General features: G+C 45.6%; 8 protein-coding genes across 8 annotated transcripts; 4 read left to right on the forward strand and 4 right to left on the reverse strand.

Annotated features, from left to right (window-relative positions):
- Positions 1–1,595: 1,595 nt before the first annotated feature.
- Positions 1,596–2,264, forward strand: LACBIDRAFT_321935 (uncharacterized protein; the record flags this gene model as incomplete). The annotated part of the gene is made up of 4 exons (XM_001874651.1): positions 1,596–1,684; positions 1,748–1,811; positions 1,856–1,916; positions 2,077–2,264. 4 exons carry the CDS (start codon positions 1,596–1,598, stop codon positions 2,262–2,264), a joined length of 402 nt encoding a protein of 133 aa, XP_001874686.1.
- A 3,125-nt stretch (positions 2,265–5,389) lies between these two features.
- Positions 5,390–5,720, forward strand: LACBIDRAFT_305634 (uncharacterized protein; the record flags this gene model as incomplete). Its single annotated transcript, XM_001874652.1, has 2 exons — positions 5,390–5,516; positions 5,560–5,720. The coding sequence occupies 2 exons, from the start codon at positions 5,390–5,392 to the stop codon at positions 5,718–5,720; spliced, it is 288 nt and encodes a 95-aa protein (XP_001874687.1).
- Positions 5,721–6,056: 336 nt separating this feature from the next.
- Positions 6,057–7,012, reverse strand: LACBIDRAFT_305635 (uncharacterized protein; the record flags this gene model as incomplete). Its single annotated transcript, XM_001875231.1, has 4 exons — positions 6,057–6,293; positions 6,403–6,588; positions 6,646–6,765; positions 6,818–7,012. 4 exons carry the CDS (start codon positions 7,010–7,012, stop codon positions 6,057–6,059), a joined length of 738 nt encoding a protein of 245 aa, XP_001875266.1.
- A 491-nt stretch (positions 7,013–7,503) lies between these two features.
- On the forward strand, positions 7,504–7,750 carry LACBIDRAFT_305636 (uncharacterized protein; the record flags this gene model as incomplete). Its single annotated transcript, XM_001874653.1, has 2 exons — positions 7,504–7,669; positions 7,728–7,750. The coding sequence occupies 2 exons, from the start codon at positions 7,504–7,506 to the stop codon at positions 7,748–7,750; spliced, it is 189 nt and encodes a 62-aa protein (XP_001874688.1).
- Positions 7,751–7,754: 4 nt separating this feature from the next.
- On the reverse strand, positions 7,755–8,021 carry LACBIDRAFT_305637 (uncharacterized protein; the record flags this gene model as incomplete). Its single annotated transcript, XM_001875232.1, has 1 exon — positions 7,755–8,021. The coding sequence occupies one exon, from the start codon at positions 8,019–8,021 to the stop codon at positions 7,755–7,757; it is 267 nt and encodes an 88-aa protein (XP_001875267.1).
- Positions 8,022–8,441: 420 nt separating this feature from the next.
- LACBIDRAFT_321937 (uncharacterized protein) lies at positions 8,442–9,823 on the reverse strand (the record flags this gene model as incomplete). The annotated part of the gene is made up of 4 exons (XM_001875233.1): positions 8,442–9,239; positions 9,294–9,657; positions 9,711–9,745; positions 9,803–9,823. The coding sequence occupies 4 exons, from the start codon at positions 9,821–9,823 to the stop codon at positions 8,442–8,444; spliced, it is 1,218 nt and encodes a 405-aa protein (XP_001875268.1).
- Positions 9,824–14,405: 4,582 nt separating this feature from the next.
- LACBIDRAFT_305640 (uncharacterized protein) lies at positions 14,406–14,632 on the forward strand (the record flags this gene model as incomplete). The annotated part of the gene is made up of 2 exons (XM_001874654.1): positions 14,406–14,443; positions 14,494–14,632. 2 exons carry the CDS (start codon positions 14,406–14,408, stop codon positions 14,630–14,632), a joined length of 177 nt encoding a protein of 58 aa, XP_001874689.1.
- Positions 14,633–15,664: 1,032 nt separating this feature from the next.
- LACBIDRAFT_305641 (uncharacterized protein) lies at positions 15,665–15,908 on the reverse strand (the record flags this gene model as incomplete). The annotated part of the gene is made up of 2 exons (XM_001875234.1): positions 15,665–15,781; positions 15,834–15,908. The coding sequence occupies 2 exons, from the start codon at positions 15,906–15,908 to the stop codon at positions 15,665–15,667; spliced, it is 192 nt and encodes a 63-aa protein (XP_001875269.1).
- Between the last annotated feature and the right edge of the window lie 473 nt (positions 15,909–16,381).

The raw sequence follows: 16,381 nt of genomic DNA on the forward strand, positions 1-16,381 counted from the left end.
GGACAGATAGGGGGGGGTCAGAGAGGGAGGAAGGACAGATAGGGAGGGGACAGACAGGAAGGAAGGATAGAAATGGAGGGGGGACATACTGGGGGTGGGCACTCATTGCCGCTCGTCGGTGGCAGCCTCGTTTGCCGTTCGTCGGCAGTGCTGGGGGGGGTCGTGTCTGTCCGTGGGCGCTCGTTGTCCGCGGGCGCTCGTCGTTCGTGGGTGGGGGGTCGTCGGCGTCGTCCATGCGTGGGCATCGTCGTCGTGTGTGGGCATCGTCGTCCGTTCGTGGGCATCGTCGTCCGTGCATGGGGCGTCGTCGTGCATGGGGGGCCGTCGTGCATGGGGGGCTCGTTGTCGTCCGTGTGCGCTCGTGGGTGGTCGTTGTCTGTGGGCGTTTGTCATTCGTCCGTGGGTGGGGGGACCGTCGTTGTCCGTGGGCGCTCGTTGTCCGTGGGCGCTCGTCGTTCGTGGGTGGTGGCGGAAGGTGGTGGTGGTGTGGTTGTGGGGTTCCGTTCGTTGTCGAAAAAGTCGCCGTCGACGTGGCATACCCGGATGGGCATGCCACGTCAGCGATTTGGTGGTGGCGCCGTTTGTTGGGCGCCACCGCCGTTTCCTCGTCGGCGTCGGTGTGTGAGCTGTCGTGGTGGTGTGTGGTGGTGGTGGAACATGGTGGTGGGGTTGTCGTCCCTCGTCGCGGGGTCGTGGGCGTTCGTCGTCGATAAAATCGCCGTCGACGTGGCACACCCGGATGGGGTGTGCCACGTCAGCCGTTTGGTGGTGGCGCCGTTTGTTGGGCACCACCATCGTTGTCGTTGTCGTCGTCGTAGTCGTCGTTGTCGTCGTCCGTCGATGTCGTCGTCGTCGTCGTCGTCGTCGTTGTCTGTTGCGTGGTGGTCGTGGTGGTCGTGGTGGGCGAGGTTGTGGGTGGAGAGGAAAGAGAGAGGTGACGTGACGTGTCATATATGAGAACTATCATCAACAAATATGTGCACGTGATGCATCACATCACATGATGTATCCAAGCACATGCTCATGGGTCATGTGACTCATCAAATGCATCATTCCTGGGACTAGTCCTGTCCGAAAATCCTGAGGACTGTCTTCAGTCCTCAGGAATGGACCCCCACAGGACTCAAAAAATTGGCTGGCACATCAGCCAATATAGAGTCCTGGTAATCCTCAGGAATCCTCAGGAATCCTCAGGAATCCTGCAGGAATCAGTGGGGGACAATAAAGACCTCAAAGTCCTCCACAATTTATGTTTTTGGCCTGGTAACAGAATGTTTATATCCTCCTTGTGACCAATTATAGAATATTGGCAAGTCACGGTAGGAGGTCTGGAAAGCAGGTTGAAAATTATTTTCCTTTGTCATTGTCTGCCGGAATTTCAGCTGATAGCCTCTTTCTGTAACTAGGCTATCAGGATTGCGAGAATTTAGCAGACTAATGCAGAATTTTATCGATGGCTTATAATAGTTCATTCGTTGGGCCTACGACTGAAATTGTTGCACAATGCTTACCATATTCTGCCTACTTTACGCATCATCGTTGAACCTATATATAGCATTATCAAAGGTGCCAAGGCAGTGTCACGTTGTTTTGACATGACAAATACTAACTGGCAAAATCAAGTGCCCATGATTTTCCTGATGGAGGTTCACACTGCCATCGTCATTCCTTGCATCGTTCTAACGTGAGTGCTTACCTTTGGCCCTCCTCCTCCTCCCGCTAAATGTCTAATTTGTGCTAACTTAAGAAGCTCAATGGTCTGCAAGCAGATTTTGTGCTATGCAGCTTTGGCATTGCAGCACATTGCACGGGTGAGTCCATACACATTTACTTCCGTTCTGCCATGTTTTTTCAGATATATGGGTATGCTTGCCGTAGCACCACCAGCCATGCCAAAATCAAAAAGGCACCAAAAGGTATGCTTCTGTCCACTTACAGGGTTTGCCCAGCCATTAATAACTATCAATAGGAACCATCCGAGCATGACGCGTCAAGTACTCGATGGTGTCCAGAGTGAAATATCTCCGTAGGACTCAGCTTCGCCAGCGAGAAGAACTGGACCAAACACATCGATAGCGCCGCTCATAAGACGAACGTTCGCAAAGCTGCAGCCATTCCGACCACAAAAAGGTTCTGATGACAACGAAGATCCCATTGCTAGTGACTCTGAAGCGACGGCTGATCCGATAGCAATGTCTGACATCCAGCAAGTTGATGAGGCTGATTTGGAAGCAGCAGAAAATGCCGAAGAACTCAACCAATGATGGTATGTCTCAATTTTATTCTCGAACCAATCTAAACACTTTTTTTGAAAGAAACTTCACAAGAACCAGGAGCGCGACCTCGTCGCAAGCGTAATCTGACTACTGTTGTACAGGAAATCATGGCCAATCGGATTTGCGCAGATGAAGGATGCGAGACAGTAGTTGAGGAACAAGATTTGCTTCGCTGTGGTGCATGCAACCTTGTGATAACAGAATAAATACTAATATAATTGCAGTATCACCTAACTTTTCGTGGTCTCAGTGAGAGACCCGCTAGAGGGTGGTTTTACGATGACGACTGCAAGGCGAATGCTGGAGGTAGGGTCTCTACACGCAAGCGTTGGCGTAGGGTGTAGATGGTTGTTAAAGTTGTATTTGTTTTTTTAAACATGTGATTTATTTCCTTTTTAGGAAGGCTAGGGGAGGGGGGTGGTGTAGTGTTGCCGCAATGGATGCTTGATGGAATTTAAGGCCGGATTTTTCCGGCCTTAAAGTACCTTAATGGGACCCTAAAGCACCCTCCAAATTTGGAAATGTACAAGACCGTCACAAAACTAGTAAGAGGACTACGAACAATATACATAAACTACTTAGATAGAGGTTAATAGAAACTTGTGCAAGTGCAGCGTGCGACGCCGTTGGTCTTGTCCACGTGACGGAGGTTGCAATTGGAGTAGGAGTTGGTGCCATTTTTCGAGAAACCTCAGGCTGTTGATACTCCTCCAGCAGGCTGGCCTTACAATAAGTCTTGGGCACATCACAGTTGGAAACGGAGACTCATCAAGTGGGATGGATTCTTCGATTGAAATGAGCGCATGAAATACCAGATGACACTTGTGGCAAAAGCGGTAGATCTCTTGCGTGCCGCACGTCGCGTTATCAGTGATCCAAAGTTGTTTCGCTCAAGTCTGCAGGTCCAACGCCGTAAAGTGGCCCTGGCTCTGCTGCTGTCAAATTCTTTGCCGTCGCTTTACGTCCCTCAGGCTTTCTTGGAGGTTTTTGCATGTTGGGATCTGTGGCTGGCTTTTTGTGTTTGGGCGCGGCGATACTATATTGCACATATGTAGCCATCTCTCCTGTACAGGCTGTGCTAATTTATAAACGGCCTTAGAAAGAGTCCTGATGGTTTTTGACCTCAGCGCGACTGCTACTTCTCGACGCGTCGACTACTACTTAGAACGCACAACACTGAGGCCAGCGCGCCTATTCCAATGACGTCACTTCAAGCTTTTTTCAAGGCGCGACCACGGTGTCGGCAATTCCCCGCAATTCCCAGCCCTACACTGCCTCATCTTAAAGCCCCTTGAAGCCACCAAATATAGGCATAATGCGCCTTAAGGTTGACATTAAACTTAATGTACATTACATTGCGGCAACACTAGGGTGGTGTCTATGAGTCCTTATCGAAATAAAACAACCCCATGTACAGGGAATTTTTTCTGGGTACCCCTTGTCGGCGAGTAATTGTTGTGGTCGAGTTCAGCACGCATGCTTGTCTCTTGCCACCAACAATCACAACCACGGGTGTCTCATTCTTCGTCGTTGAACAAATCTCCAGCAATCTCCTGACAATGTTTGAAAGGCCCAGCTCTGGTTTGGCTCTGATTTCCGTGGAAAGAACTTTTTCCGTGTCCATGTATGTCATTTCCTATCAGCGTTCCTTCAGCTTTCATGTGAATCGTTTTTAGATTATATTTTACCCACAACCTCGAGGATGGACCACGAAAATTGATTAAAAACACTTAATGTTCCTCTCAGTCGTCTTCCTGCTCTCCTTGTCAAGTTATGAGGCAATTTAAATGTCGAAGGGCGAACTGTGTTCTCACTTGATCATTCGCGTTACGTGGCGGCCAAAAAATCAACTTTCATGAGCGGGGGAGAGCTGGGCCAGCTGGTTGGGAAGGCGAGGTACTTACTCAGTCGTCCTCGAACACTCGTTGCAAGGGGGAGCACAATTTTAATTTAATATATCATGTTAATTTTTTTCATAACGCCACTATGGCTGGACTAACCAACCAGGCGTGTGAATAACCTTCCATATATAGGTAGAATCTATAAATAGACCACATGTTTTGGGCATTTTTTGGGTGTCGTGTTAGCCACCATCTTATCTACACTGCACACCTTCATTTGCTGGCCCTTCCTCAAACCCAAGGTGCATGTTGTGGTTGATGCATGGAGTCTGATAGGGTTCACAAGGAGCTGGGCTGTAGATACTGATGGTGCAGGTGTATGTGCTTCCTGCAGTGAAGAACTTTTGCATTGTTGTTTGCCTTCCTTGCTTTTCTGCACTTTTCTCTCTCTCTTGCTCTCCTGCTTGTTCTCAGTGCATTGCTTACTTCCTTTGTGTCACTTGTAGTAGGTTTGAAGACCAATTGTGCATGAAGGGACTTTTGCCTCACAATGTTGCCAGATAATGATTTTGCTGTCTCAAATATTGTCAAATCATATATTGTATACCAGGTTTCTTAAAAATTCTAAGTGTAAATAGCACTTAATGCTTCTGAAAGGGTCATCCTAGGAAATATCCCACTTGGTAAGTGAGGACAGCATGCAAAACACCTCAGAAAGTGCACCAGTCCAATCTGAGCTCACCCAGCCTGTAAATTACCCAAAATTGGTACTTAAAATAGAAAATTTTTAACAGCCTGCCAGCCGGACTAACCAACCGACCCCATATGGCAGATTCAAATCCCGCTCCCCCCTTGACTCGTTGTGGACTTACCAGCACACTTCACTCAGCGCTCATGAGTGATGCCAACTACCAGCATGGCTTGATAATTCAGCTCTCATCGAAAGTCTTACGACTGCTATGTACGACGTTATCAAGCTAAAAGTCACCGATGATATCGCACAACTTGGACTTGCCGTTTGCCCTTCACAAGCCCCGGGCAACGTTAATTTGTTCAAGTAGGCAAGAGTAAGCTCGTAGCGGTCGGACTGGAGCCCCTTGAGAGTTAGCGCTCATCATCCAAGGTACTTCTTTGAGTTATCTCACACTATTTGGCAGTGACTAATTGTTAAGTCATGGTGGGCTTCATACTTATGCTCGAGTCATTTCGCACTGAAACCGCTGTATAGGAAATGGTCTAGCGGGGGAAGGCTTCAAGTACCGGGCCGCCACCATGGCACACAAATTTCAAAAGAAATATGTTTATCTGGGTGAACATACCCCATCGCTTGATGTACAACATCTGCAACGGGCTTTACGATCCTTCGTTTTGGCTGTGGTAACAAACAAAATGTGGACAAGTGGAAGTTTTTGCGGCTTTATCTCAACACAAAACCGTTTCAGTGTATGTGGTCGCTGTTATGAGGCAAAATGATGCGGGGGGGGGCTTTCGGAGCCCTGCTACACGACCATCACTTTGCAAGGTTTCTTTGGCCCACGAAAACCGACCGAACCCCCATCATGAAGAGAGCCACATTGATCTTGAATCAATGTGGCTCCTGTGACGTGTGACCTGCACAAGCTCATGTGACAGGCATGGTCTGCTCTACGTTTTCACCTACATAACTCGACGCTCGACGTGCAATTCTTGCATCCCCAAGCCAAATAAGGTAAGCTGTAAAAAAAAAGACGTTGAATCTCATGGAAGTGCTGTAATGATATCGTTTCTTTGGACAGCCGGAGGAGGGATCCTGTTTATGAACATCCCCGAAGTTACGACGAAAATTATATCATGGCTGCAAGAAAAGTCTGATTCGCAACGATGCTGGGTAATCTACTATCTGGTAGGCATACATAATACTATGATGATAAATTAACTGCCCAAAACCGTCTGTAGTACCTTACTTTGGTGTCCAAAAAGTCGGTTGCGAAGCCCTACCTCGTGCCTTTCTGCCTTGAGCATCTCCCCAGAAATCTTGCCTCGATGAGTCGAACCCGCCATCACCCAAGGCATCTTCATAGTCCGATGTTGGCTCCCCTGCACCCTTCATGTTCTTCAAGACGCATTGAAAGAAGTGATTCTTGCATACATAGAAGATCAAGTGGTCGTATGTGCGGATTCGAGATATGATTGGGGCCTAGGAATAAACCGTGGATATCGCCCAAGCCATGGATGAATGCAGTGATTCGGTAGCCGCCTTAGCATTCCCAAGTTCCCTGTGAAGTGAAGACCTCGAGAAGACGTACATCGGGGTTGATGCCAAACTTGAAGTCGTCCCAGCTTTCATGGAGGTCTGCGCGGAGTAGGAAGACGTTTTGGATTGAGTCGATTTTTGATTTGTTGGTAGGTCTGCCGAGCTGATCAACTTGAGCTTGAAGGGAGGGTGTGCCGCCGGGGTCATTGATGTGCTCGTAGAACCTTTTATGAAGCCACTTTTGGGTTCAGAGCGGTTAAGTAGGGGTAAGATTAAGGTATTTCAAACTGCTTACTCCAGAAAGATGAGTGTTGTGGGCTGCGCGTGATTGGGTCCAGGTGTATGATTCGAGACCTGTTATTAAACATTTTCTGTCGCGGTCTCGCGTGCGTTCGCGGTATTCATTTGCGGGTCTCTATAAAGTCTTCGCTGAGTCCCATTGACGATGAATAGGATCGAGAACTCACCCCTTCCGGCGTGTTCGAAACCGTCAACGCCCGCCGTCGGTACGTTTCCTGTGTCAGGCCTACAGAACTGAACCTCCATCTCGAAGAAAAATTGAGTCCATGATCTGCAATAGCGCCAATAAGTAACAATAGCCACCTTCTTTCAAGATGATCTATCCGACCAGGCTTCACTAGTTCCAGTCTTTTTCGGTCCATGACGGCCGGGCATTATTTCGTCCAGTTTAAATATCGCCCACGAACCATCTGTTTGGGCGTAGCCATGGGTAGAAGGGAGTCCATGAGACCGTAGCATCTTCGTACTGCCAGAAGTCTGTAACCGGGTGAAGCTGCTTGGAAGCTGCAGGCTGTTGGCCACTGGAAGGTCTGATCTGATACTACATTCCCGTCGTAGTTTTCGAGGGTCACATACGCTGGGACGTCAGAGGAAATTTTGGTTGAGTGTTCAAGGGGTTTTGCAAGTGAAAGGCTTGAAGTTCGAGGTGCGGAAAGAAGTGTTTGGTGCTAGTGGATGGGACAAAGGATTTATCGTAGCTGATAGGACTCGGAGTTGGAAGAGAGGAAACTGAGTGAATTTGATCTGATATCTGGGTCCACGCCGATGCCTTTTACCAAACAACCAACTCAATGGCATTTTTTTCGAAGCCAGATCTCAGAGTCAACCTTTTCATTCAGTGCCACGACGACTCATGCACCATACATCATGGCGGAACTGGCATATTATGACTGCTCAGACTCACTGCTCCCCATCCACGACACAACAGAAACCATCCTCATCCTCCCTTTACGAGAGTTTATTCTATTCATCTTTTACAAAGACAGCGAAGAATCACCCCGGGATTCGAGTATCTCTAGGTAAGTATGTTTCTTCTAAAGTTTTATGTATACTCGAGCCGACCTAAAGTTTTCACAGAACAACCATACCATGCGTCTTAACACACTAACATCGAATTCGGTCGGAGAAAAAGTCCGAAACCACATCTTCAACACTGTAAACGACCACTGGGGAATCAGCCAATTCTCCAAAACCAACCTCCCCCTCCCCATCTTCCACATCCACTTCATCGCCCACCCAAACGAGGACAACTCTGGTAGCGACGGGCAACAACCCACCAACCACTGGACCATGTATGTACCTCGAAACATCACCAACTTCCTCGGTCCACGTTGACGTCGCTCCAGACGGTAACGATGTTGTGATGGTCATGCTTGACACAGAACAGGTCAATTATGACGCCTACAACATCTTTCACAAATCGCTTCCTGTGATTGGTGAGGGCTGTAGTGTGGCGACGGTTCTAGATGTCTTGATTACAAAGAAAAGGGACGTGTACAGGTTCGCTCCGGTGGGTGAAGGATGTCGATACTGGCTCTCCATCTTTGTACTGGATCTGGTGGATGCTGGATTGGTGAACAGGGGAGACGCTCAAGACGCCATTGATGGGCTTGGGATGTATTGGTCTTTTCCTCCTGGCACTGGCTCATTTGCAAGAGAGATTGCACAAGGTTCTTTCTAGTAGTTTTTTTCTGGTGATGGATGTACTTCAAAAGCTCGCAACGAGGAACCTAAATTTCGAACGTGTGCGCGTATGCATATGACAGAAATCAAAATAGACGCACCATCATATTATAGTTGAAGATACGTGATCCCAAACCTCTTCCGATTCAATGCCTGCAACCGAGCCCAATCATCCGTATGACATGCGTCAGCAAAGAGCCCAATGACCGCCATCTTCAATTGCTTAATGGGGCAATTCTCGGCCAATAACCACCTCGACTCAACCATATCCGCCACTCTCCCATCCTGGGCAGAAATGTATCCCCATAGCTTGATGGTGCTGAGATTCGGACTGAGCGTCTCAGTAATGGTCTCCTCCGCTGGCAGATCGTCCCAACTATGCAGAACCTTTTCTCCGAAGGTGATACACGTCAATCGCCTCAATGCCTCTTCCGTCACGCATAAATGCCTTTGATGTTCCTCCGTGATAGACAGCGAATCCAACCATGTTGATATTTGAGGATGTGCAAGGCACTCCAGCATCTCCTCCGCAGAGATATCGCACTCTTGTATAATGAGGTGTTTGACAGTGCACACAGAATGAAGGAGGAATACAAGGAACTGGGATTGTGGCCAGTGGCTGATGTGTGCGGGGGTAATGTTGGGAAAGGCACCGTGAACCTCAGAGAGTGAGAGGTCTTCCAGAGCTGGTAGTGTCAGCTTGTCAAAGAGAAATCCGAGGTCGCCCGCCGTGCTTAGATGGAGGCGTTGTAGATTGTTGTGAACAATTGGGCCAGAGCCGTTTGTGGTTGTAACTTGGACGGGAAGAATGAGTGTTAGCTCTAGAGATGTGAGCTGAGGGTAGAATGTGATGATGCGGAGACCCTCAGTCATCGAAATGATGTGGCTCAGCCAGAAGTGCGTGAGCTGTGCCCAGGGAAAGGTGAGCGTCGTGAACGGTTTCTGGCTCAGTCAACTGACGGAATGAAGTCGTGGTGCAGAGAGCATCGTGGATGTGATGCAATCCATGTCGTCTTGTTCCAGCCAGTAACTTTTCTCCAAGTATAGTTCGAGCAAGGGAAACAAGGTGTCCTTGGGCAGTGAAGTGAACCCAGTTTTCTCGGACCATGCGTCTTTGTATCGTATATGGACTTTCTGCCATCGGGAGTGATGGGGGATGAAGACCTCGAGCATGGACGAAACGACTGAATCGGTGGGATCCTCGGATTCTGGTTCAGCGGTAAGTATGGTGGGAAGAGTGTAGTCAATCCCAGTGCGACTGCTGCGGAGGAATGGATCTCGCTCTTCGATGGAGATGGTCCAACTAGCTGCCACCGGCCAATGGCTTGGAGGGAAAATCATTTAGTTCAATAACTTCCATGACAAGGACCTTCTAACCAATTGGTTGCCTGGGTATATCTGCCCTCCCTGATCTGTTAAATCAAGATTTCCATCAGCACTGTATCATTGTAGCGTTTGGAAGGTCATACAGATATTGACGACGAGTCCATTATGGTCTCCTGCAGCATTGTTGAACTTTCCCCCGGATATCGTTGTCGATTGAGACTGACGTAAAAGAGATGGGGAGCTGGCCGCTGATACGCGTTGCATGGGGATGACCGTGAAAGTGCGAAACACACGAACAAGGATCAAGCGCGTCGGGAAAACCCTAAACACCTAAACACTCACTCACACACACACACACACACTATCACAATCTCAGTGCATGAGTTCGAGGGCCTTTGGTATTAAGAAATACCACTTTTGTCTTCTTAGGTTCAAGTCTCAAGAGATTTCGTCTCAAAACGGGTTTTTATTATAAGGTGTGGTTTAGAATAGTTCAATAGAACAAAGTATGTCTTTCTGCGAACTTGGTCTCTTAAATGCAAAGTTCTTTGATCACAGTTTCTTTTATCACTAGTGGCTACCACTAGTTATCATATAAAACAGGTAACTGCCTATAGGTCCCTGTGTATCCATCCACACTCTTTATGATAGGAAATCATTACTGTTACCATGTTTTTTCATTATCATAAAGGCTGCGCTTTTTCATTAAGTGTAGGCAAGGTTTTGGGCCTCCCTCATAAGGTAGCCTGTGGTTATCATTACCAATTTCATATCTTTTCAAAGCCATATCATTGTGATTTTCATTAGTTGTCTGGCGAGTATCATTGGATGTTTCATTAGCTACATGGGTGATATCATTTTGCGATTTTCAATGGTTACTTTGGCAATATCATTGGAAATTTCATATGCTACTTGGGCAATATCATTGCGATTTTCATAAATTATGTGGCCAGTATCATTGGAAATTTCATTAGCTGGTTGTGCAATATCATTGGCAATTTCATTAGCTACTTGGGTGACATCATTGCGATTTTCATTAGCTACTTGGGCAATATCATTGTGATTTTCATTAGCTCCTTTGGCAATATCATTGGAAATTTTATTAGTTACTTGGGCAATATCATTGTGATTTTCATTAGCTACTTGGGCAATATCATTGCGATTTTCATTAGCTCCTTTGGCAATATCATTGGAAATGTTATTAGTTACTTGGGCAATATCATTGGCAATTTCATTAGCTACTTGGGCGACATCATTGTGATTTTCATTAGCTACTTGGGCAATATCTATTGGCAATTTTTAGTAATCAGGAGAGTGGTCACATGACCAAACTCCAAAAGGGGTCAAAAAACCAAAGTTGTAGCCCTGCACTGTAGCTTCCCAAATCTGTTTGAATTATGTTCTGAAGTGCTCCTGTTGTGGAGATATGAGGTAAATGAATGTCAAAAGTGTCGCGTTTTTTTTTGTTTTTTGTGTTTTTCTCCATGAAAACAAAACCAAATAACATAATTTCAGTATATTCAGAAAGCTAAAAGAAAGGGCTACAATTATTGTATCGTGGGAAAAATGACCAAAAAAGGAAGGTGCATGCTCTACTATAAGAGTCAGATATAGATTTACTGATAGACTACAAAAAAGTCGGACTTAGACTACACAGTTTACTGATACCCTATAAAAGACTACAAAAGTCAGACTTAGACTATAAAGTTTGCTGATAGACTACAAAAGACTACAAAGTTTACTAATACACTACAAAAGACTACCAAATTTACTGATAGACTACAAAAAAGTCAGACTTAGACTACAAAGTTTACTGATAGACTATAAAAGACTACAAAAGTCGGACTTAGACTACAAAAGCTTAGATTTACACTACAAAGTTAGAGTTAAGGTCAAAAGGTTATCTTGACTACAAAGTTTGTAGTGTCTGCTTTTTGTCATTAGAAAGGTTTGTAGTGTCCGCTTTTTTTGTCATTACAAAGGTTTGTAGTGTGCGCTTTTTCATTAGAAAAGTTTGTAGTGACCGCTTTTTGAGACTACAAAAGTTTGTAGTGTGCGCTTTTTCATTAGAAAAGTTTGTAGTGTCTGCTTTGTTTATCATTACAATGGTTTGTAGTATGTGCTTATTCATTAGAAAAGTTGGCAGTGTCTGTTTTTTGGGACTACAAAATCTTGTAGTGTGTGCCTTTTTATTAGAAGAGTTTGTAGTGTCTACTTTTTCATTTAAAAAAGTTTGTAGTTGACATGTAGATTATGGTGTCTCCATCTATGTTATGGGGATGAGGTTGAAGGATTGCCATCATATGCCAGTGCTGCAGCATTAGTTTTTGGCATCATCCACAAGTTGTCTTTCACCTTAGGACTCAGCCTTTCATATTGATACCTCATGTGAGGATATGGCTGAATGATTGACATGACTTTACATATTGCTATTGCAACATCATCAGTCTCTCACATCATTCCCAAGTTGGCTATCAAGCTAGAGGAGGCTATTCATGTTGATACCTACTCAATACATGCTCAACTTACAACATGACCTGACTCAAAGACACCTCCAAGGATGAATCAACTCATCATCCTATAGCCCTCAAAGAGCTGTATCAAAGTTGACTATGCTTGGGACAGTGTGAGAGCCAACTTGGTCATGATGTCAAAAACTGGTGATGTCATGTCAATCCTTCAGCCATATCCCCACATGAACTTACAATTATGTTTTAAGATATGACAGTAGGTAGTAATATGAAAGGCTGAGTCCCAAGGTGAAAGACAACTTGTGGATGATGCCAAAAACTAATGCTGCAGCACTGGCATATGATGGCAATCCTCCAACCTCATCCCCATAACATAGATGGAGACACCATAATCTACATGTCAACTACAAACTTTTTTAAATGAAAAAGTAGACACTACAAACTCTTCTAATAAAAAAGCACACACTACAAGATTTTGTAGTCCCAAAAAACAGACACTGCCAACGTTTCTAATGAATAAGCACACACTACAAACCATTGTAATGATAAACAAAGCAGACACTACAAACTTTTCTAATGAAAAAGCGCACACTACAAACTTTTGTAGTCTCAAAAAGCGGTCACTACAAACTTTTCTAATGAAAAAGCGCACACTACAAACCTTTGTAATGACAAAAAAAGCGGACACTACAAACCTTTCTAATGAAAAAGCGCACACTACAAACTTTTGTAGTCTCAAAAAGCGGTCACTACAAACTTTTCTAATGACAAAAAGCAGACACTACAAACTTTGTAGTCAAGATAACCTTTTGACCTTAACTCTAACTTTGTAGTGTAAATCTAAGCTTTTGTGCCAATAATATTGCCCAAGTAGCTAATGAAAATCGCAATGATGTTGCCCAAGTAGCCAATGAAATTTCCCATGATATTGCCAAAGGAGCCAATGAAAATCACAATGATATTGCCCAAGTAGCTAATGAAAATCGCAATGATGTCGCCCAAGTAGCTAATGAAATTGCCAATGATATTGCACAACCAGCTAATGAAATTTCCAATGATATTGGCCACATAATTTATGAAAATCGCAATGATATTGCCCAAGTAGCTAATGAAAATCACAATGATGTCGCCCAAGTAGCTAATGAAATTGCCAATGATATTGCACAACCAGCTAATGAAATTTCCAATGATACTGGCCACATAATTTATGAAAATCGCAATGATATTGCCCAAGTAGCATATGAAATTTCCAATGATATTGCCAAAGTAACCATTGAAAATCGCAAAATGATATCACCCATGTAGCTAATGAAATATCCAATGATACTCGCCAGACAACTAATGAAAATCACAATGATATGGCTTTGAAAAGATATGAAATTGGTAATGATAACCACAGGCTACCTTATGAGGGAGGCCCAAAACCTTGCCTACACTTAATGAAAAAGCGCAGCCTTTATGATAATGAAAAAACATGGTAACAGTAATGATTCCCTATCATAAAGAGTGTGGATGGATACACAGGGACCTATAGGCAGTTACCTGTTTTATATGATAAAAGTGGTAGCCACCAGTCACCCAACCATTATTGCACCTCAGGCCTCAACGTCACAAACAACAACCTACCCCAATGACAACGACAACCACCTGGGACGTGCAGACGGTGACGATGCATGTCGTCATCACTGCACATGTTACTCAAGGTGGGCCATCTGAACTCCCTTTGCTTATCGTCTTTTACCACAACACACAGGGGGGCCACGTCGCTGTTGGTGACGTGGCAAACAACAACAGATGGAGAATGACAAACGATAGACAGCAAGGTGAGCCATCTGACTAGTCTCCTCTTTACTTTTTTAACAAGAGACGCAGGGGCCACGTCGCCAATGGCGACGTGACAAACAACAACCATCCTTCGACCGCCCCCAATTGCAATGACGATGTGGCAATTCCACATCACACCGCCCACAAGCACGAACAACAGCCAACGACAACGGAAACAAATCACAACGAGCTGAGGTGAGGCCCCACCACCCATCTTTCTAACACGGAATCTAGGTGCTACGTCTCCGTCCGCGATCTGGCAACGGCCAACGCCAATGCCAACCAAAACCGACCACAACCATTAATGCAAATGACAACGGAAACAGATCACAACGAGCTGAGGTGAGGCCCCACCACTTATCTTTCTAACACGGAATCTAGGTGCTACGTCTCCATCCGCGATCTGGCAACAGCCAACGACAATGCCAACCAAAACCGACCACGACCATTTATGCAAATGACAACGGAAACAGATCACAACGAGCCGAGGTGAGGCAAGCTCACCTCCCCACCACTTATCTTTCTAACACGGAATCTAGGTGCTACATCTCCGTCAGCGATCGGGCAATTCCACATCACACCGCCCACAAGCACGAACAACAGCCAACGACAACGCCAACCAAAACCGACCACGATTATTTATGCAAACGACAACGGAAACAAATCACAATGAGCTGAGGTGAGGCCCCACCACCTATCTTTCTAACACAGAATCTAGGTGCTACATCTCCGTCGGCGATCTGGCAGCCAAACGACAAGCTCATTTGTTGCCGTCATGTATTGTAGGACGCGAACGATGAGTACCCACCATCCCATGTTCGTCCTTTGGTGGTGCGCTTTCCCCATCTCACCATTACCTTATTCCTGACCTCTGTCACAAACAGGACCTCATTGATCTCACGGAGGAGGGCTGCATCAAGGATGATTGGGTGAGTTCCCCGAATCATTCTCATTCACTCTTCTGTTACAATATAGTATTTACGTGTTGTTTTGTACATAGTATACAAATAGTATAATACCAATAAATGTTTTTATTTTTCGCATTTGGGCAGTGTGGTGTAATTTAAAAGCTGGATTTGTGGCCCCATAATGAAAATTATGATGAGTTTGTGGTGCCATGAATGACTGTGGTGGGTGTGTTGCCACCCTTCGCCACCACAAGTATAATGTCCCCATCATGGTTTGTGGGAGTGTGGCTGACCGTGGTTTGGATGAGAAGCGTGGTGCCACACGTGCCACATGTGATGTGATTTTCCTGATGTGGGGAGCAAAAAGAGCTGATCATGAAGTTAGTTAAATACAGGCTGATGTTATTGAGCTCAAACACTGGTCTTATGTCCCCCTCTCTGCAGGCCCCCTATACAGGTGAGCAAGCGCGAGGGCGCCGCCCAATCAATGATCGTGAGCCACAGAAAATTGTTTGGGAAGAAGCCACGTGGATAAAACACATGGCCACGTCACGAGGTAAGGCAGCGAGCATGTCTTCAACCAAGCAAAGTGGAATATCATGGCCCAAAAATTGTTGATGGCACTCGACAAAGTCCGACACGCTGGAGAACGGTTGTGGGAGGCGCCCTCCAAAGTAGCCAGAACTCGTTGCGATACTAGTCACCGGCTATTGACCCGACGACGGTTGGCATAACCGCTATCTTGGCTTGAATAGATTGCAACTGGGAAGCAACAGTATAGATTTCCTCTGGAGTCATTCTATCAATGACTTTGTCCAGCGAAACGCCAAGAATCTTTGGTCGACATGTTTCTAACCCATACCCGGCGCAGACGTACAAAATGCATTGTGCGTTTTAACAGAGCAACATTGAACCATTCCTAGACATACCATAGGATCAGTAAGTAGCATCATATAAATCAATACACGCACTCTGTGTTGGCTACCTTGCCTGTTCCCGTCCAAGGCAGGATGAGGTCCTTCATCGGGATAAAGATGCCAAATCATCCCCTCCTCGTCTTGCTTCGCCAGAACCACGTACTCCAAATACGCTCTAACCTGAGAAATTGAGCAGTACTTTACAGTGCCCCACCCATTCCTGCAGGAATCCACAGGAATCCACAGGAATCCTCAGGAATCCTCAGGAATGGGACAGGATTCCTCAGGAGTCCTCAGGATTCCTCAGGATTCCTCAGGAATCCACAGGAATGGGACCAGAATACAACAGATACAACACCTTCTCTTTGTGCTAGATACATTTACACTAATATACACTTCTTCACACTGACTTAAAGGATATCAACACTTTCTTATAAAATTTATATATTAAAATTCAAATATACATCTAATTTACTATTTTCTAAGTTAAATGAAGGGGCAGGAAGAAAGGGGGGGAGGGGGAGAGGAAGGAAGGAAGGAAGGAAGGGAGGGACAGGGAGTGGTGTGGGGCTGTCATCAGGATAAGGAAGGGATGGAGGGAG

Source organism: Laccaria bicolor, genomic scaffold, assembly GCF_000143565.1.
Source record: "Laccaria bicolor S238N-H82 LACBIscaffold_2 genomic scaffold, whole genome shotgun sequence".
In the NCBI taxonomy this organism is placed as follows: domain Eukaryota; kingdom Fungi; phylum Basidiomycota; class Agaricomycetes; order Agaricales; family Hydnangiaceae; genus Laccaria; species Laccaria bicolor.